This window comes from Callorhinchus milii, unplaced genomic scaffold, assembly GCF_018977255.1.
Source record: "Callorhinchus milii isolate IMCB2004 unplaced genomic scaffold, IMCB_Cmil_1.0 Scaffold3, whole genome shotgun sequence".
Lineage (NCBI taxonomy): Eukaryota > Metazoa > Chordata > Chondrichthyes > Chimaeriformes > Callorhinchidae > Callorhinchus > Callorhinchus milii.
In genome coordinates this window covers 97,378,939-97,399,016 of record NW_024704744.1, presented here as the reverse complement: position 1 = coordinate 97,399,016, position 20,078 = coordinate 97,378,939, and the positions used below count along the sequence as shown (strand labels likewise).

At 45.3% G+C, this 20,078-nt stretch overlaps 1 protein-coding gene across 3 annotated transcripts; it reads right to left on the bottom strand.

Moving 5' to 3' along the window:
* Positions 1-308: 308 nt before the first annotated feature.
* On the bottom strand, positions 309-17,986 carry taf1a (TATA box binding protein (TBP)-associated factor, RNA polymerase I, A). Of its 3 annotated transcripts, none has more exons than XM_007904999.2 (11): positions 17,955-17,986; positions 14,832-14,998; positions 14,024-14,196; positions 10,570-10,683; positions 7,875-8,073; positions 7,359-7,486; positions 6,935-7,093; positions 5,815-5,881; positions 5,025-5,148; positions 4,140-4,294; positions 309-1,239 (listed from the first exon to the last, which is right to left on the bottom strand). In XM_007904999.2, the coding sequence occupies exons 2-11, from the start codon at positions 14,959-14,961 to the stop codon at positions 1,124-1,126; spliced, it is 1,365 nt and encodes a 454-aa protein (XP_007903190.1). In that variant the 5' UTR covers positions 14,962-14,998; positions 17,955-17,986; the 3' UTR covers positions 309-1,123. The 3 variants fall into 3 exon arrangements, with proteins under 3 accessions (XP_007903190.1, XP_007903191.1, XP_007903194.1); XM_007905000.2 differs by lacking the exon at positions 17,955-17,986 and adding an exon at positions 17,612-17,715; XM_007905003.2 differs by lacking the exon at positions 17,955-17,986 and adding an exon at positions 15,728-15,776.
* Positions 17,987-20,078: the final 2,092 nt, after the last annotated feature.

Genomic DNA, 20,078 nt, shown 5'->3' with positions numbered 1-20,078 from the left:
AAACAGTTGGGATTGAGTGACCAAATTATTATTTTTTTTGAAGAATTTGCTACCCCTGGAAAAGCGATCCGTCAATTGACAAACAACGGGTTCCTACTTACTGCTGGATAAATAGGGACGTGTGTGTGGAGTAAGGAAACTTGCCCGATGTTTGGCCCTGCCCGGGAATCGAACCCAGGTCCTCCCACTCGCAAGGCGAACGCTCTCACCTCTGAGCTACAGGACTCCAATAGAGCCAAGTGGAATTTCTCTCCGGTGGTTGTGCATGTGGCACTATTCCGTTCATCGTGCAATCAATAACAACGCTGCTTTGGACAGTTCTTTTATTTTTCCCTTTCACGTAAACACTTCCATTAGAACTTACTGGAACAAAGCACGGAAGAAGAAAAGCCATTCAACCCTTTAAGCTTGCTTCTTCCATACAAAACCTACCCTGTTGTGGTCTTTACCTATCTGCCCAGAGCAAAAGTTCTGCAAAGACACTGTGACGTCACAGGTCATTTAGCAAAAAAAAACTCCACAATATTCATTCAGCTGCACTCTTCAATCCTCACCTTCTCCCTGCTTATGGATAACATTTCCCAAACCTTCCCCCTCCCTGCAGCTCAGAATCAGTGTCCGGTCAGATCGAGACTTGAAGCTCCTCTGTATTATTAGCGAAGATTATTTTAGGGGGAAGCAATCATTTGGTTCAGAATATGGCCTCGGGTGCTCTGCCTTTTCAAACATAAAGAGTTATCATTCAACGTTCATAGTACAACCGGTAGATTGATTCATACGATATCCCAGTTGTAATAAAAAGCTATTTAATTACACGTTGATCAGTATTAGTATGTCGTTGTATTAAAGCTGTACAGTCCGCTCTCTTACACAGACAGAACTGCGGTCTCATCTTCAAGGACAGGTAAGCTGAACAAATGTCAGGGCTACTTTGGAAATGGACCGTTAAATCAATGTTATAAAATGTTCACCCGCAAACCGGTCGGACTTCGGCAGCCGAGCAAAAATGCGCCCATTTGACGTCCACAAACCCGAGTAATTGAAATTCCAACTTATCAGAAGTTTTCTTGAAACTCCGAAACAAAAAAAGTTCTGTAAAGGTATCTTCATACACAGGCGCAGTTTAAGAGCCACTTGGTGTTCTGAGACTGTGTTCCTTTATGTATTGCTTCATTTTCTTCATTTTTGGTTTCTCAACTTTTCGTCCCAGTCGGTAAACGGTGATAAAGTACTTGCAACCTGAAGGAGGAGAGAGAATATTGTGGTTCCAAAAACAGTTCAGAGAAATGGTTTCATAGGTAAGGTCCAGGTTTCCAGTCTGTACTGACTTGACTTTGTGCGTAGGCTATCAAAGCCTCATTCAGCAATAAAATCAGTCACTGTAATTTACAGTATATTCTGTAAAGCTCTTTGAGACGTCCTCCCGACACGAAATGTCCTATGTGCTATACCAAACGTAAGGATGATTAATATTATTACTCCACTGCAATATCTAGGTTTATTGGGTTAGAGGGAGCTGGTGACATTGGGGCTGTGTTATTTCTCAAAGTCGAGAAATATTGCTTAAAAGAAAAACGACCAGAAAAAAAAAACCTCGAAAAATTCCCATTTTCTTAAACCTGATGCAGCTTCTTTATTCTTCCCTGTGTATTTTTGTTCGATTAAAGCATATCTGTGTAAAACAAGAGTTTTGTTTTACCCAGATATGCTTTAATTGAACAAAAATACACAGGGAATCATATTCCCGCTGTCAGGCATCAGAACTCGGCTGCGCGCATCTGGAACGGACAAAAACAAAAGTGAGCGGATCTCACTGATAAGCACAATTTGGTTTAATTGCTCCCAGACTAAACTAACATCTGCTCAGCAGCAAGGTTAACGACGGGTTTTGCTCAAGGCCTTAAGATTCGCAGCAAAGGTCATTCGGTCCTTTTTCGAAATCACCTCACGCTCCTTTTCTGCTGTTGCTGCACCCGTTTCAGAATATTTAAGGGATCTTAAAGCGTGTCCTTACCGGCAGTTGGAAAACTAGACGAAACAGTGCCATCAGCGTTTACGCTGGTCAACAGGCAGAAACAACATCTGTAACTCTCGGGGATACGTCAAGAAAACTCTTTACGGATGTGAAATTCGGTTGAAGGCGGCTTCTAATTCACGCAAAGTAAAAGCTGTCAATTCTCTCTCACGTGGGTCGCGGTGGGTTAAAGTCTCGGTAAAAATTTCAAAGCGACCGAAGTGGAATAAGTAGCCCACCTAAGATGCACCCCACCTAATGGTGTGTGGGGGGGGGGCGGTAGGGGGAGGGGGGTCAGGATCTGAGAGCAAAAGCAAGCTGTGCCGATGAGAGGGGAGCTGCCAAGTTCCTTGTTCAGCACTTCGGGGTCGAACAATCTCTTGTATTTCCCATACTGTATCCGCTCTCATAAAATTGGGGAGACAGCTCTGATATTACGTGCATAGTGTCAGCCTTTACACAAAGCCGGTCATTCAATCCACGACTGTTTGTATGGGGACGCTGCTGTGCGCCGTTGGCTTGCTGTGTTTCGCCCACAAAATATAGTCACTACACTTTATACAGTATGTTCCGTGAAGCGCTTTGAGACGTCTCGAAGACGTGTTAAGGCGCTGTATCAAACGCAAGTATTATTATTATTGCAATGATTTCTGCACCTATAAAGCCGCTTATTAAACGGATTGATTTATTCGTGCAAAAACTGTAACGTGGGAATCGCTCGTCAATTCCGCGCACAATTGTACTTTAGCTTTGATCAAAACCTACATACGGGGAGAGCTCTCTAATATGCTGCAAGGGCTGTGTCACGGATTTGCTATCGAGTTCCTGGCACAGCGCTCAACAAATACAGAGCTCTAGGAACCCATGAATTATGACTGCAAATCCTCCTGGCACAGATTATGACAGCCAATTCATACTAAAACTACTTGGCATGAACCCAGTGGCTGGGCAGATGCCAGGCGACAATGTCAATGCTGGGTAGTGTGCACACGGGATGAAATTCTGCAGTGATTGACACCCCCAATGGAAGTACACAATACCTGACAATAAAGCGACATTCACACACCGGAGCCGGATTAATGGCTCCCTCCTTGAAAGCACGGCTGCTGAAAACATTTGTAAACGCAGGGCTATCCCCTGTAGGAGCTCAGGTTTTGGGATGGTCTGCTTTTATTGTAATGTCTTTGACGATGTTCTGTGTTTCCAGCTCCCGGGAGGAGAACCCATCCTGTCTTCCTGCTGTAGTCCGATCGGTGAATTTCTTTTCCATCCCAATTTGGTTAGGTATAATAACCATCAGAGCGAACCTGATCTTAAAGATCTCCTCTCTCTCTCACTCACTGCCCTCTATTCGAAATACAGCAGGAAGAAAAATACCCTCAAAAAGGGCGAGAGAGGAGAAAGATTTGAGATGCGACAACACCCGGATGTGGAATGGGTGGCAGCCCATTCCGGGCAGAAATATTGATCAAGTTATTACAGCTGGAAAAACTTTTTTTTCTTTTAAAATCTGACAAAGTAAACTCACTGTTTTTTTCCCCCCAAAAAATTCCCATAAAGACAACAGAATTAGACGGTATCACACCTGGGACTAACCCAGACAGACACCGTCCAATTCTAGCTCATCTATAGCGCTTTAGTTCCATATTTCCACCCGTTCACCCTCTCCCACCCCCCCCACCCCTGACCCCCTTTCCACAGTAACGCTCACTCCTTGGCCTTGTCTCTGGGGAACTGGCGGGTCAACAAGACGTTTCTTCCAGCAGTCAGGCTCACTTAATATTTTTCTCTCCCCCTTTCTCTCCAGAACAAAAACGTCACTGCTGACAACTCGAGGAGAAATTGAAAGACGTAAACGGGTCCGATCACAATAACAAAGACTACACCCACGACCTCAGCTCACACAGGGGAGAACTGCTGGAGAGTTGTTACTGCTTGTAGCATCATATCCCGGACTCTGGGAGCTGGGGGGGTGGGGGGTGGGGGGCTTAGGAGAAGGGGTGGGAATCCTACGGCCATAAAACCTAAAGGTGACGCGCACAGACTTTGTTTGGACACCGTAGCACTCGTTTTAAGTTCATTCATTCATTCATTTCCTCTCTTTTTTTTTAAGATGGCTCGTTACCTTTCCCCATGAGGAGTCCAGCAACCGTTGCTTTCCTGTAGGCGAAGCTCGCGTTCGCTTCGAAATTCCTCCGTGCTTGGCGTTCACTGAAGTGGAACGCAGGCCACCAATTCTGCCGAAGCTGCCACTGCTCTCCCATCCAGCTGGCGTGTCTCCTGTCGGGGAATACGCAAGAATCCCCGTCTCAAAACACGCCTCGAGATTGTAAACTGGGTTATTTGGTGAGCCACTTGTCCTCAACCCTCCCGGGTACCCACCGTGGGTAATAAATAATATAATCCTCGCATTTGACACAGCGCCGATAACGTCAGAATGTCTCCAAGCTCTTCAGCTAGCCGGAGTGTGAGTTTAATTACAACGGGGATGTCCAGTGCACCCGTGGTTACCGGACATGCCTTGCGCCTCTATCTAGTAGCGTGGACTGGGGCTTCCTGTGCTAAAAAACCCCACCAACTTCCGGTCCTTCAGATCGCCGCCGATGTCACTTCCAGTGTATGCACACCAGGCAAAGGACGCAACGTCAGCAAAGACCCAGAAGTTGACCATTAAGTCTTAATAACAATTTGGTCCCACGGCTGTTTGTGGGGACGCTGCTGTGCGCAATTGGCTGCTGCGTTTCATCCACAAAATACACAGTCAATTCACTTTACAGTCTATTCCATGAAACGCTTTGAGACGCCTCGAAGTCATGATAAGGCGCTGTATCGAATGCAAGGATTATTATTTAGCGTTCCTCCTTATAACTCAGGCTCGGAGATTGTGGACCCATATCACTGCGTTTTAATCGGGGTGGGTGGTGGTGTGGGTAGTGTGGGTGGGGGTCGGGGGAAACGAGAATCATCCGGTACACATCAGTATGAGGCACTTTAGTAAACAGGTACGCACTCTGTCACTGCATACTTCATTTGTTTTATCAATCGCTTCCATACAGTGTAGTTTTCTTTCCAGCTGGGGAAATCCAGTAGATTGAAGAGGACAACAAGCCCTTCCTTACGATTCTTCATTTTTGCTGAAAAGGTCAATACAGCATGAAATCAGCGCAGACTGCCAACCTGACAGTCTGTACGTTCAACATGACAAGGCCAGTTCTGCTCTACAACCTGACCTATAGTACCCTCAACACAAGAACTGTCCATGCATTCAATCCACTAGACAGACAAACATAAATCAGAATAGACGTGTCCAGGAAACCATACACAGGGAGGCGATTCTTCAACATTTTAACCCAGCGCACTCGTCTAAAAACGCACCATTTTCTTAACCGATTTCTTTACGCGCCGAAAAAAAACACGGCAATTAGCAAAATTTCTTACAAATGCATTCTTTAGCACATTCGGAGGTTATAAATTCCACCTGGGACTAGGTTTGCTCTATTGGACTTCATTTCAAAGGATCCAAAATTATGCAAATTCTTAAATCCAGTCCTAATTTCATTTGACTTCATTCTGTTCCATTTGTACGATTTAACGTTTCCTCTCAGAACTGCAGAAAAGCGACTTCAAAGTCGAGACAATTCAACAATTTGCCAAATTCTGGACGGTCTGAAATGCTACGTAAATAAAGTGAATCTAGTCCCAGGTAGAACTTTTTTTTTCCCCCCCTTTTGTGTTGTATGATTTCACGAGAGCCCCAGAATTCTCAAAAGGTTTTTGCTTTTAAAAAAAACACAACTCACAAGATTCCACGAGGAGTGAATTCAAATCCAACATCAATTCGTGAGAGGGAACCATCTGAGACAATATCTAGTGGTCAAACGGAAACTGTTCAGTTTACCAATGTTTTAGACGAGCACTTGTTGGGCTCAAGAGTACAATGCCCTTTGATACATGCAAGTTGTGTGAAAGAATTTTACAGGGTGTAAACCTGCACACGGAGACAAGGCAGCAGAACAGGAGGGAATAGGGTTCAGGGTTGTAAAGGGCAATTTCAGGAGAATTACCAGGAAAAAGACGTTGGGAGGCTACGGACACCTGGACTCATATGAGCCAACCGTTTGATACTGTAATGGGAGCACACCAGGAATGGTATTCTGATGTGATGAGACTAAATAGTTTTGCCCACAAATATACGGTCAATTCACTTTACAGCGTATCCTGTGAAGCGCTTTGAGACGTCTGAAAAGCGCTATATCAAATGCAAGGATTAGTATTATTGAATAAGCCTAAGGACTTTCTTCGTCTGAACCTCTCATGATCTTGTGAAGTCGAAAAATGTCAAGAAAAGCAAAACAAACTTGAGCTGCAGAATGGAGAGCTCTTCAAGGTGAACCCAGGAGTAAAACGATGTAAAAAGAAAAACTTTTTTCTGTTGGAAGGGATGTGTTCGATCAGGGGTGATTGCCCCCTCCACCCCCACCGTCCTGGAGACCCTTCCAGTTAGTTAGTACTGGAGAAATAAATGCAGCCGTCACATCAGATAAGCGTGGAGTCCTGTAGCTCAGTGGTTAGAGCACTCACCTCGCAAGCGAGAGACCTGGGTACGATTCCCGGGCAGGGGGCGAAATGTTGGGTAAGTTTCCTTACACCACACGCCTCTGTTTATCTAGCAATAAGTAGGTTGTTAGTTGATTGGCGGAGAGCTTTTCCGGGGGGGGGGGGGGTAATAATCCCTTCAAAATAATAAAAATAATTTGGTCAGTTCAATCCACGACTGTTGGTAGGATTGGCAATTGGCTGCTGCGTTTCGCCCACAAATATATAGCCAATTGACTTTATAGTATATCCTGTGCAGCGCTTTGAGGTCTCGAAGGTGTGATAAGGCGCTACATCAAGTGCAAGGATGTATTACTATCTTACCTTCAGTACTCGGATCATTTTTTTGGGCGAGGACTGATTCTTCTTCAGTAACTCATACAAGTACACGTGAGCATTTGGGTTCGCGGGGAATTTGCTGTCATAAGCGTAGTTGTCTAATACCTTTAGGGCCTCATCGAAACCATCATAGAATTCAAGTAGCTGAAATAAAAATTAAAAAAAAAAACAGGGAAAAGTTGCCAATAGTTAAGACGATTAGAGAAAAAAATAAGTACTTTATTTACCGGGTTTCTAATTCATTTAAACACAGGTAGGACAGTGCAGATAAGTCAGGAAGGAGGATACTGATTCCAAACCCTAGTTCTGTTAACAATAACACAGCAACTGGCAAATCGGCAAACAACTGTCCTCAAAAGAAGCCGAAAGCATTTACTGCAGTTGTTCTAAAAGCACGGACAGAACTTACATTTACATAACTCAGAACAAAGGGGTCCCACACACCAGGGTGTTGTAGAGTTTGATTTAGTCCGATCGAGGCTTGCCGGAAATAGTTGTGCATCTCTTGTTCTGTGCCCATATCCATTTCACCCTCTTCTGTTGTTAAAAACACAAATAAAAGTTATAACTTTAGGCAACGTTATTTCAGTCTTTTTGAATTAAAAAATGCAAAACTGCTCTTTTCCGCAAGTGCAAGCGCTCAAACCCCATAGCTGGTACAATCCCACCATCATCATCGTCTGCAGAAATGGTTTAAGGGCGGAAGGGATCCATTTGTTTTTACATAAACCTCACAAAGAGTGCAGTTATGTACAAGCAGATGCAGAAAGTTCAGCCCCGTTCCTTTGCACGAGAGTGTAAAACCCCAAATAAGGATAATAATCCGTGCATTTGGTATAGCATCTTATCACGTCTTCGAGACATCTCAAAATGCTTCACAGAATACACTGTAATGTGAATTGACTGTTATAAAACGGTCGCTTACCTCTCTTTTTACATTCTTCGTACTTCTTACTCCATGTACAGTAATCAAGCAATGCCTTATAGCCCTGAATGAACGGAATCAGTTCACTCTGAGACGACGATATATTTCCATATCGCCACGTTTCGGCATTGGACAGTTCCAAGTAAGCCTCATTCAACATGCCGTTGTACAAAAGGTAAATAACGTGCTCCAAGCATTTCTGGAGGAAAAGGGGAAAAAAAAACACACACAGCAAGAAATTCAGCGACAGTAATACAGGCTGCTTCACCAACTCTTTGAAGAATGCCCGAGTCAGGATTACTATCTGACAGAAAAGACCTACTTAAAGACGAATGGAGATAGATCCATTCACGTGATACCAGCTACTCAACGTTTCCACAACCCCTTCAGTCACCAGCACTGGATATGTGTTTATGAGAAGAGATGTCTGCAGAGATTACCCGTACAAACTATTAATCATTACCTCTTCGAGGCTATTGCGGTGGAGGACACAGCCTCACCTCAAAGTCTCCTTTGATGAGACAGACAGACGAGCGTGTCGATTATGAACAAGCAAATTATGAGCAGGCCGATTGAAATCAGCCCAACCCCATCGTTTATCAAGTCACCGTGATGGAAAGCAAGGGTACGTGGACAGAATCAGGCTTCGATGCAACAGCAGCCCTAAACGGCCTGCTGACAACTCACTTTCTTAGTTCGCAAAAGCACCGGAACTTTTCATCAAGGTGCCGGGCGGCACTCAGTTATTGTGGACTCCAACGCCAAGACCTTCCATCTTTAGGTGAGGAGGGAAGAACATCAGTTGGGGGGTGGCGGGGGGGGGAAGAGAAGAAAAATGAACGGCGGGGTATTAATTATGTTTTCCTCAGACACACCGTGGACCTCGTGCACATTGCCCTTAAGTGGTATTAGAGCAAACGTGACTTGTTTTTTTGCAATGACGGTGTGTGTCTGCAGCATGTACAACGGTCATTGGGACTTGCAGTTTGCCAAGGAGGCACCTTACCGAGAGCCACAGAGAAACGTGTAGGAGCCAACATATACAGACAAATCAAAACGGCTCAGTTAAATTCACACCGCTGAGCGGACGTCCATAGGCTTGGACTCAGTCCTAATCTGAAAGGTAGAAGGCGACTACTTTGTCCGGAAAATTGAGTAAGATTACCCTGACCCTTGGGAGGAATTTCACAGTCCACATTTGTCAGCCGCGAGAAAGGGAAACAAAGAATGCAGCCGAGCAAATGTTAAAAGACAAGCAGCGGAAGGGAAGCAAACTTTGCCACAGTTCAAGCAATACATCCTCCTCGTTCTTTTGTCCTTGTGTTGCATCAGTCAACATCTGTCCATTTACCCAACCTGTTCTCGCTTCGGTTCCTCTATCCAGCTGGGCACAATCTAAACTTATCATTCCATCCATCTACGCTTCTGTCTGCCAGTTCTTATTCTATTGGACAGCAACATTCTCTGTCGGGACCGAGGTCAAGGAGGACACGACGACCATCTGTTATATGACCAGGACAAATTACTGGAGGAGGACGAGAGTGAAATATAATATTTAACATATTTGCAGGTTTTGCTTACGGCACTGCAGAAGAACATCTTGCGAGATCCACCCTTTTTAACTGTACCTTTTTGCACAGTCTGGACGGGGTGCTTAAACAGAACTTTATCCAGCAAAGTTGTCCATTTTCCCAAAAAATTCTATTTCACAACGATGCGGCGACAGCGCATGCCAATGTCAGGTAGGACGCAGCGAAGAGCCAAGACTTTGCACAAACATTTCCTATTCGGTGTTCGTTTCAATGGGTGTTAGTTTATAGATTTATAAACTTTCCGAAAGGAAACAGTGGAAAAATTTCCAGCAGAAGGGTCTGGATAGAGATTGGGGGGAGGAGTGGTGGTGGTGGTGGGTGGTGGGACAGAGGGAGAAATTCCATAATTATTATAATTTTGTTAATAATATATTAATATTATATATTGTTATAATATTATAAATATAATAATATTGTAATCTAGACCCAGGTGGAATTTCCTGCTACAGGATTGGGAATCCAGGCTGATTTCTCCTCTTCCGAAGACAAGGATCTCGAGTTCAATTAGAACTGCAAACCACGGTTCAGATCACCCGACACAAACCTGCACCCTCCGGTCGGTCCGCATGGCCTAGTCCTGCAATGCGGTTTTTCTTCAGACGTCCTTTGGGACGTCCCCTCCTGACGTGAAAGGCATTATACAAAGTCGAATGTTGCTGTTGTTGTTTACCCTCTCGGTCATGGAAGGAATTGGCAAATTTGAATGTTTGTAAACCGATTGAAGAATCGCCCGCCCCGACCCCCACCTCACCCAGACCCCACCCCCAGAATATACTGGAAAGTGAATTGACTGTGTTATGTGGGTGAAACACGGCAGCCGATTGCGCACAGCAGCGTCCCCCACAAACAGTCGTGGATTGAAGTGATCAATTTATTATTTTTTTGTTGAAGGAATTATTACTCCCGGAAAAGCGATCCACCAATCGACTGTAACAACCGGGTTTTTACTTACTGCCGGGTAAACAGAGGCGTGCGGAGTAAGGAAACTTGCCCAACATTTTGCCCTGCCAAGAATTGAACCCAGGTCCTCTCGCTTGTGAGGCGAGTGCTCTAACCACTGAGCTACAGGACTCCACCGACGCTGTTAGATAACAATTAGATACCTGAAGGTAGTTTTTCACTCCAGTGAGTTTCATTTTGCTAGAAAATGAAATGACATCTTCCACGGTGCTCCTGGGATGATTGTGCAGGATTTCAGATCCCAGTCTCCAAATGATCTTAAGAGGAAGACAATGATCAAGTCAGCTTTTGATTAATGCAGTAAACCTCACATAAGTCGTATCAGTTGGGACCATACGTTTAATATGACACGCAAAGTCTGAGTTATGTGAAACTTTATTAATAATCGAAAATTCAATGCGACTTAGGCAGATGTGCAGCTTAGGCAATTCTATGGTTTATACAGATCAAATTTATGTGTGTTTTACTGTACTGCAGCAAGTGGGATTCACACAAGAAAAATTATCTCCTATATATATATCCCAAACTAATCTTCTTTAATCTTCAACACTCAGAACTTCATTATAGTGAAGAAAATCTCTGCGGGCTAACAATTATTTTACAAGGAAATAGATAACGATGTGGTCACAGGACATTTTGTCTCATGCCATAAACTGGCACAACAAATGGAAACCATTTCTACTCACAATATTCTCTGCTTGTCATTGTGTTGGAAGGGTCATAAATGAAGCGAGTTTTGGCTGGTCTTTATGACAATAATAATAATAATAATAATCCTTGCATTTGATATAGCGCTTTTCACGTCGGGAGGACGTCCCAAAGCGCTTCACAGAACACACTGTAAAGTGAATTGACTGTATATTTGTGGGCGGACGCGGCAGCCAATTGCGCACAGCAATGTCCCACAAACAGTCGTAGATTGAAAATGACCAATTTATTATTGTTTTTGGTTTTGGAGGGATTATTATTAGGCTCTGTGTGGAGTAAGGAAACTTGTCCAAGGTTTGGCCCTCTGCCTGGAATTGAACTCAGGTCTCTCACTTGCAAAGCGAGTGCTCAACCACTGAGCTACAGGACTCCAATCCTTGCATTTGATATGACAGCACCTTTCAAACTGGGAGGACGTCCTGAAGCTCTTAGGATTTATTGCAGCGTGCAGTGATTTGTGTATTTTGCAGGCAAATTTAACAGCAATTTGTGCACAGCAATGTCCCACAAACTAGCCATCAATTGGATTTTCTCCGACGTATGTTGGCCAGGATACCAGGAGAAACTCTCCTCTCGAATAGCACCGTGGGATCTTAACGTCCACCTGAACAGGCAGATGTCTCTTCCGAAAGGATGGCACCTCCAACTGTGTATTGGAGCACGAGCATAACCTACAAGTTCCCACAACCTTCGGACTCAGAACTGAGGGTGCTTTCCACTGAGCCAAGGTGTCACATGAGATTTCCAGTGGAAGTCAATGCAGGGAGGTGGATTCAGTCAACAAATTCAGCAAGTTATTCAGCTAATAAATCAACTATAATGAGATCAGGTATAATGGGATTATTATAGACTTTAAAACTGGCCAAAGTACCTGCTATTGTTCCCAGGTACACCTTAAAACCTCTGCCGCCCAAGTGTTTGTCTCTTTTTCTTTTACTTTTTTTTTTAAAACTACAAACTGCTCCTAATCCCACCTTTCTGTGTTCCAACTGCAAAAATAATAATAACAATTTGATCACTCAATCCATGACTGTTTGTGGGACGCTGCTGTGTGCAATTGGCTGCTACGTTTCACCCACAAAAAATACATCACAGTACAGTACACGCTGTGAAGCGCTTTGAGACGTCTCAAAGACGTGATAAGACGCTTTATTGTGGAGGCATGGAGTCCTGCAGGTCAGTGGTTAGAGCACTCGCCTTGCAAGCGAGAGACCTGGGTTCGATTCCCGGCAGGGGGTGAAACCTTGGGCAAGTTTCCTTACTCCACACGCCTGATAATAATGCCTCAAGGAAAAAAAATAATAATTTGGTCACTTCAATCCACGACTGTTTGTGGGGGACGCTGCTGTGTGCAATCGGCAGCCGCGTTTCACCCGCAAATATACAGTCAATTCACTTTACAGCACATTCTGTGAAGCGCTTTGAGACGTCGAGAAGACGTGAAAAGCGCTGTATCAAATGCGCGGATTATTATTACTATAATATCAAATGCAAGAATTGTTATTAAACCATTTCTTCCTCAACTACCTCTGTTAAATTCTTCAACTGATTCCTTATGGATGGCTTTCTGGCCAGCGCACTTTCCTTACACTTACAACAAATTGAAACGACAAATCTCGACAGTGTCGTTGAGAGAGCTGCAGTGCCCCCTGCAGCAAAACTCCTGGAACGAAGGATACGTTTAGTTAATCATTTCGATAAATTGAAGAGCTTCGGGACCCTGCTGTCCGCGAGGGGCATGATGTAAATGCAAGTGGTCGTTCTTCTGCAATTCCAGTTCTAATACGAATTAGGGGGGGGGGGGGGGGTACGCAACTAAATTCAGCATCCGTTTACATACTTAATAAGGCTGAATTAAATCCAATGTATATATATATTTATAATAATCCTTATCACGTCTTCTAGACGTCTCAAAGCTCTTCATAGAATATACTGTGAAGTGAAAGGCGTAGGTAGGTCCAGTTAGTTGGACTGCACCTCCTCCCACCTGTAAAGACTCCATTTCCCTTTCCCAGTTCCTCCTCCGCATCTGCTCTGACGGTGCCACCTTTCGCACCAGAGCAGCTGAAATGTCTTCCTTTTTTGTTTGTTTCAGATTTCCAGCATTGAGTGTATATTTTGTGGGCGAAACGCGGCAGCCAATTGTGCACAGCAGCGTCCCCACAAACAGCCGTGGATTGAAGTCACCAAATTATTATTGTTTTTGTTTCCTGAGAGGATTATTATTCCCGGAAAAGCGATCTGCCAATCGGACTAACATCCAGGTTCCTACATACTGCCGGGTAAACAGAGGCGTGTGCAGTAAGGAAACTTGTTCAACATTTTGCCCTGCCCTGGCATCGAACCCAGGTCCTCTCGCTTGCGAGGCGAGCGCTCTAACCACTGGGATACAGGACTCCACACATATACATACATATATATGTATATATATGTATACATACATATTATATATATATGCATACATATACACATATACACATGTATATACATGTCCTTACATATACTATATATACATACATATCCATATCCATATCCATATTATATATACATATATACACACACGCACATACGTATGTAGCCTGTATCAAATTACAGAATGAGCTACTTATAGCACCAAGCTATAAAAATCAGAAGCCATATTTTGTAGGTCTCATTCATCTGGTGCAGCAGTTTGGAGGCCATATTTGCTTTCAGGAATCCGGGGAGGGGAGTAGGAAGAGAATCAAACAGCGTGGCTGCTGCTGACGTCTGTGTGTAAAAAAAAACATTAACGATGGTGCACATGCGGATTTCAGACGAGGACAGGGTTGGATGTGGGTTGCAATCCATTCATCAAACCATGGCATTTATTTGACACCCAGCGGAGCTGTGGTCTAGGACACCGTTTACCTCAATGGCAGTCGTCTTCTGTGCGTTGCCACCGTAATCTTCTAAGATCTCGAATAAGTTCACCATCAGGTCTGCCGCTCTCTGCCACTGGTGCTGAAGTAAAGCATCGCGAATGTAATCCAGACAGACTTTCGCAGTCCTCCGGAAGCTCCTCTGTTTTGTGCTTCTATGAACTGCAGGTCGCAGAAGTATTTTTTTTTTAATATATAAAAGAGTTAATGTTTTAAAGCATTTCAGCCGGTCCAAATCTAACCTCAAGTGCTTTCTTTCCCCCCTTGTGTGCGCCCGATACCCGCAGAACCGCTAAATACGCACGGGCTGGTAGGTGCGTTTTTAAATCGGCTGAATCGGCGATAATACATCCCGAATAAATGAGTCGACTCCCGAGATAGGTTGATACTTAGGACGGCTTGAACCTGGCCGGTACTTGCTTTACGTGAACCGTCCAAAAATCTAAATAACTGGGAAGAAACATTTTGCCCAGGCGGAGCGTCCCTTCGAAGAAGGCAGAGTGGCCCACGTCGGCAGCGTCGCAATATAATTAAAGTGGGTAAAGAACCCCCTCCTCAGGTGACCGTTCAACAGCAGCTGATAATTAGTATAATATGGTATAACACGTATTCCTCCCCCCACGATTGGATTGCGCCGGACGATACATTTCACTAGTTTACAGGCAGGGTGGGATGATTTCCCCAAACCCGCAGCAGCTACGGTTCTGGATCAAACATTGCCCCTTACGAACTAATCCCATTGCGACAGGAGCGAAAAGCGACCAACAGAATGATTTCGAGTCCCGAGTTATCCGTACTTTGGAATTGCAGCACGCTCTCTGGGAGCGGAAGCTTAACCTCGGGACATAAACCTCGGACCTCAGCGCTTTCATCGTCAGCTAAGAAGTTTCCCGTTTCTTCTTGTAGCTCAGCGATCAGCTCATCCATCTTCAAAATCGCCCGCTCACCGCGGGGCTAACGCGACCTGAAAAAAAATAAATAAATAAGAGGCCGCCTCAGTGACACGTAGAAGATAACCGCGACGGTACTAGTCCTCGTACTCGAATACGGTGGAGTCCTGTAGCTCAGTGGTTAGAGCACTCGCTTTGCGAGCGAGAGACCCGAGTCCAATTCCAGGCAGAGGGCGAAACCTTGGGCAAGTTTCCTTACTCCACACAGAGCCTAATAATCCCTCCAAAACCCAAAACAATAATAAATTGGTCATTTTCAATCCACGACTGTTTGTGGGACATTGCTGTGCGCAATTGGCTGCCGCGTTCGCCCACAAATATACAGTCAATTCGCTTTACAGTGTGTTCTGTGAAGCGCTTTGGGACGTCCTCCCGACGTGAGAAGCGCTATATCAAATGAAAGGATTATTATTATTATTATTATTATTATTACAGTTGCCGCGTCCCGTCGCCGAGACGTCTCCCGCTTCGGGGAACACACTGGAAAGCGAAGCGGTTGCGTATTTTCCGGGCAAAAGGCGGCCGCCAATTATTGCCCACGGCGGCCGACGAGCAAAGGCAGTGCTGCGGAGGGCAGGAGAAGCGGCGTTTGGCCTCGAGCGCACGAGTGCGGGAGCACGATCCACGGCGCGCTCAGAGGCAGGGGAGGGTGGCGAGCAGACGACTCTCGCGCACGGCGGGAAGGAAGGAACGTCTGCTCTCGATCAGTGAAGAGAGGGCCACTCCAGAGACAAAAACATTACCGATGCCTGCCCCGAGGTGTAACCGCTCGTCAACGCATCCAACGCGGATTAGCGCTGGCGGGGAAAAAAAAAAAAGATGTATTTTTTATTTCAAACAAAAAATAGCCGGTTCCGAACCTGACCGCGGCTAATATTCTGGGTGTTTGGGGGGTCATAAAAAATACTGTGTTTATAACTCAGGGCCATCCCAAGTTTTTCTTTAAAAACTAGTGATAGCTCCATCTGATGGTGGAGACCGGGTATTTAATAATAATAATAATAATAATCCTTGCATTTGATATAGCGCTTTTCACGTCGGGAGGACGTCCCAAAGCGCTTCACAGAACACACTGTAAAGTGAATTGACTGTATATTTGTGGGCGAACGCGGCGGCCAATTGCGCACAGCAATGTCCCACAAACAGTCGCGGATTGAAAATGACCAATTTATTATTGTTTTTGGTTTTGGAGGGACTATTATTAGGCTCTGTGTGGAGTAAGGAAACTTGCCCAAGGTTTCGCCCTCTGCCTGGAATTCAACTCAGGTCTCTCGCTTGCAAAGCGAGTGCTCTAACCACTGAGCCACAGGACTCCATATTTTAAAAGTTATAGTACAGGAAAGATAGCAACAACAACGAAATTATATTTGCGTAGCGCCTTTCACGTCGGGAGGACGTCCCAAAGGTTTGGGGACTTCAGATTGCAGACCTATGGGATTTTCACAGATCATGACTTGCTCCACCAAAAGGCTTCTTTGTTAACATAATTCCCATTTATTCAATCGCAAACCATATTTTTTGCCCCCTTTTAAAACATCCATCCATCCCTTTCCCCGTCTCACAGACGTCAAATGGGCTGACGTTGCTCTCGCGCCTTATATTTGCCTTCGGCCGATACTTATAATAAATGAACAGAATAATAATAAAAATCTTTGCATTTGATGTAGCGCCTTATCCGGTATTCCGAGACGTCTTCAAGCGCTTCGCAGGATATACTGTACAGCGAACTGACCGTATATTTTATGGGTGAAATGCGGGGGTCAGTTGCGCAGGGCAGCGTCCCCACAAACAGTCGTGGATTCAGTGATCAAATTATTTTTTTGGGGGGGAGGGATTATTACCCCCCCCGGAAAGCGATTCATTAATCGTCTAACAACCGGGTTCCTGCTTACTGTGAGGTAAACAGGCATCTGAAGCGAGGAATCGCCTAAGGGTTTCGCCCGGCCCGGGAACTGAACCCAGGTCCTCTTGCTTCGTAATAAGCCTCGCATTTGATACAGCGCCTCGCCACGTCTTCGAGACGTCTCAAAGCGCTTCACACGACACACCGCAGAGAGATGTGACTGCGCATTTCGTGGGCGAAACGCCACGGCCTCGTCTGCGTCAAAAAAAATACCCGATAAACCTGGCAGCCGATTGCGCACAGCAGTGTCCCGCTGCCGCGGATTGAGTGACCGTTTTTTTTTTGTTTCGGAGGATTATTACCCCCCGGAAAACGAACCGCCAATTGACTAACGACCGGCTTCCTACTCACTAGAATTCTACCTGAGGCTTTGCCCTCCCCCGGGAATTAAACCCGGATCTTCTGACTTGCGATATGAGCTCGCCAATCACTACGGCACAGGAGTCTACCCGTGCGGAACACCTCCCCCCACCCCAAACCAGGATCTTTCTCTCTCTCTCTCTCTGTCGATCGGTGAGGCTCAGTGCTTCTCTCTCTCTCTCTCTTTCCATGTGTGGGCCTCAGAACAGCCTCGAGAACATGTGCAGGAAATTAAACGAGCCTTGTGCTGCTGGATATGGGGAGGGGAGGCGGTCGCCGTGCGCGAATCAGTCGCGAATGCACAAAAGTAATGGGAGTACATTCACTCCAGCAGTCGTCTGACTGTGGCTCAGGCTCTGATGACCTCTTTTGGTTGTGTCCCTTGTCTCGCCGACTCTTGTCTCTTTCTCTTGTCTGTCTGACTCTCTGCCTCTTGGTTGCTGTGCTCTGAGCAGTTCAGTGTCTTCGCTGCCAACACAAACAGACGCACACACACGCAGCTGCTTGTTATATATATACACACACACACATTGTAGATATATATAACAAGCAGCTGTGTGTCTGTAGATTCTATATACAGATACCAATAGATATCTCTCTGCAACAAAGCCAGAGAGAGCTGCAAGCAACCGGTTTCACTTCAAACTCAGACACACACAATTGGTTTATTCTTAAATGCAGTTGAACATGATAACTAGTCTCCCTACCTCCACTTTCTCTTCCTATTTTTTTCCTTCCTGCTCCTGCTCCTCCTCTTGCTGCTGCTGCTCCTGTTCCTGTTCTTCCCGCTGCTGCTGCTGCTGGAAACACAAACACCAAAGAGAAAGGATTTTGTGGACAGGATGTTATCATCCACCCACCCAACACCATCCACCCAACCATCTTGCGGCTCCGCTCAAGCCGAGAGAGCTACTCACTGATTAACTCAAATCAGGAACTGAAGCTGACCATGGAACCCGCGTTAAATCTCCCATGTAGGTCGCTACTCATTGCAGATCAACTCACAGGCTGCCTTCCTTTAATGACTTACTTACTGGAGGTGGTTTTAGCTGGTTTTTATATGGACTCCCTGTTGTACCTAACCCTCCCCCCCACCCCCACCCACTTCTTGTGACACCCCGAGAGAGATCCCAGCACCGCCACTGCCACCGCCGGCAACAACAACAACAATAATTAATAAACAAATCAATAAATAATAATGATAATCCTCGCGTCGAGACGTCTCAAAGCGCTTCCACTGGGTTCCCCGCCCAGCGAATTGATCGTGCGGTTTGCGGGCGAAAGGCAGCGGACGATTGAGCGCGGCAGTGTCCCCGCCCCCCACCCACATACGGTTCGTGGATTGAAGTGACCCAATTTATTGTTATTGTTTTTGTTTGGGGGGCGGGGAAGGCAAAAAAAACCTAATGCCCAGTCTGGCTCTTGTTCTTGTGCGTTTATACAGCATTTCTGGTCACTCGATCCACGGCTGTTCGTGTGGGGGACGCTGCTGTGCGCAATAATTATTATTATAAATATTGCGCAAAGCAGCGTCCCAAGGTGCTGGGCAATGAGGGAGGGGCTTGCGAGGAGGGTGAGGACAATAATATTATTATATATTAGCGTATTATATATTACCGTACATTTATTTTAATGTAATGTAATGTAATGGACGAATGTTTATGTACCTGCTGCTGCAAAACGAAAACACTTTCCCGACTTTTCAAATCGATCTCGGGGAGGGAGACCGAGGATCATCTGAAGGAAAGCGGATTGCACAGGGAATTGACTCGAAATTCATCAAGTAAATTTAAAGCGCTGTCCTGAAGACTCAGTGGTTACGGCACTCGCCTCGCAAGCGAGGGGACCCGGGTTTGATTCCCGGGAGGGGCAAGTTTCCTTACCCCACGCGCCTCTGTTTGCCTACCAGTAAGTAGGAGCCGGGTTGTTAGTCAATTGGCGGATGGCTGACCGTGGGGTAATTATCCCTCCAACAAATAATAATAATTTGGCCGCTGTGCGCAATTGACTGCCGCGTTTCACCCGCAAAATATACAGTCAATTCGCTTTACGGTATAACCTGTGAAGCGCTTTGAGACGTCGCAAAGTCGTGATAAGGCGCAATCTTATATGCAGCAACAGCAAAATTACATTCGTATCGCACCTTTTTACGGCGGGAGGTATTATTATTATTATTAAATTAAATTTACAGCGTGGTGATCGTACATCAGCTGCCCTGGCCCGAGATGCTGGCGCTGCAAAAACCAGGAAGTTTATGATAATATATTGTATACATTTATTATTATTATTATTATGATTATTATTATTATGTAAGATGACCTGATAAGTGGCTTAGCAGGCAAAAAAGAATTTTTTGGTCTGACAGTTATCTGACAATACGCGGAAACCCATCACTGGGTTGAAGAGGGATCCAAACCAGACTGAGTTCCACGTACGCCAACTGCGCACAGAAATTCCCGTGTGCTGTGCGGCTCTGGTCGTGGGTGTGAGGTGCCATCGGTAAATGGGCTTCACTCCATCCGGAGTCCCCCGGATTGAGATTGTCTGTGTGTCTCTGTCTCTTCTGTGTGTTTGTGTGAGTCTCTCTCTTTCTCTCAAGTTTCCCCACAATTTTTAGCGCATATTTCTTCACTGTTCTATTGGCCCGGGTCATAAAGTGATGTGCGTCGAACAACTCCGTCCAATTAAAACCACAGCCATCGATCTTTGCCTTTGCTTTCTATTATCTACCAATTCACGGCCCAGTTCACAGCCATATACTTCATCCCAAGGTATTTAACTTTAGGAACGAATTCCTGCGAGGTACCTTATCAAATGTCTACTAAAAGTCA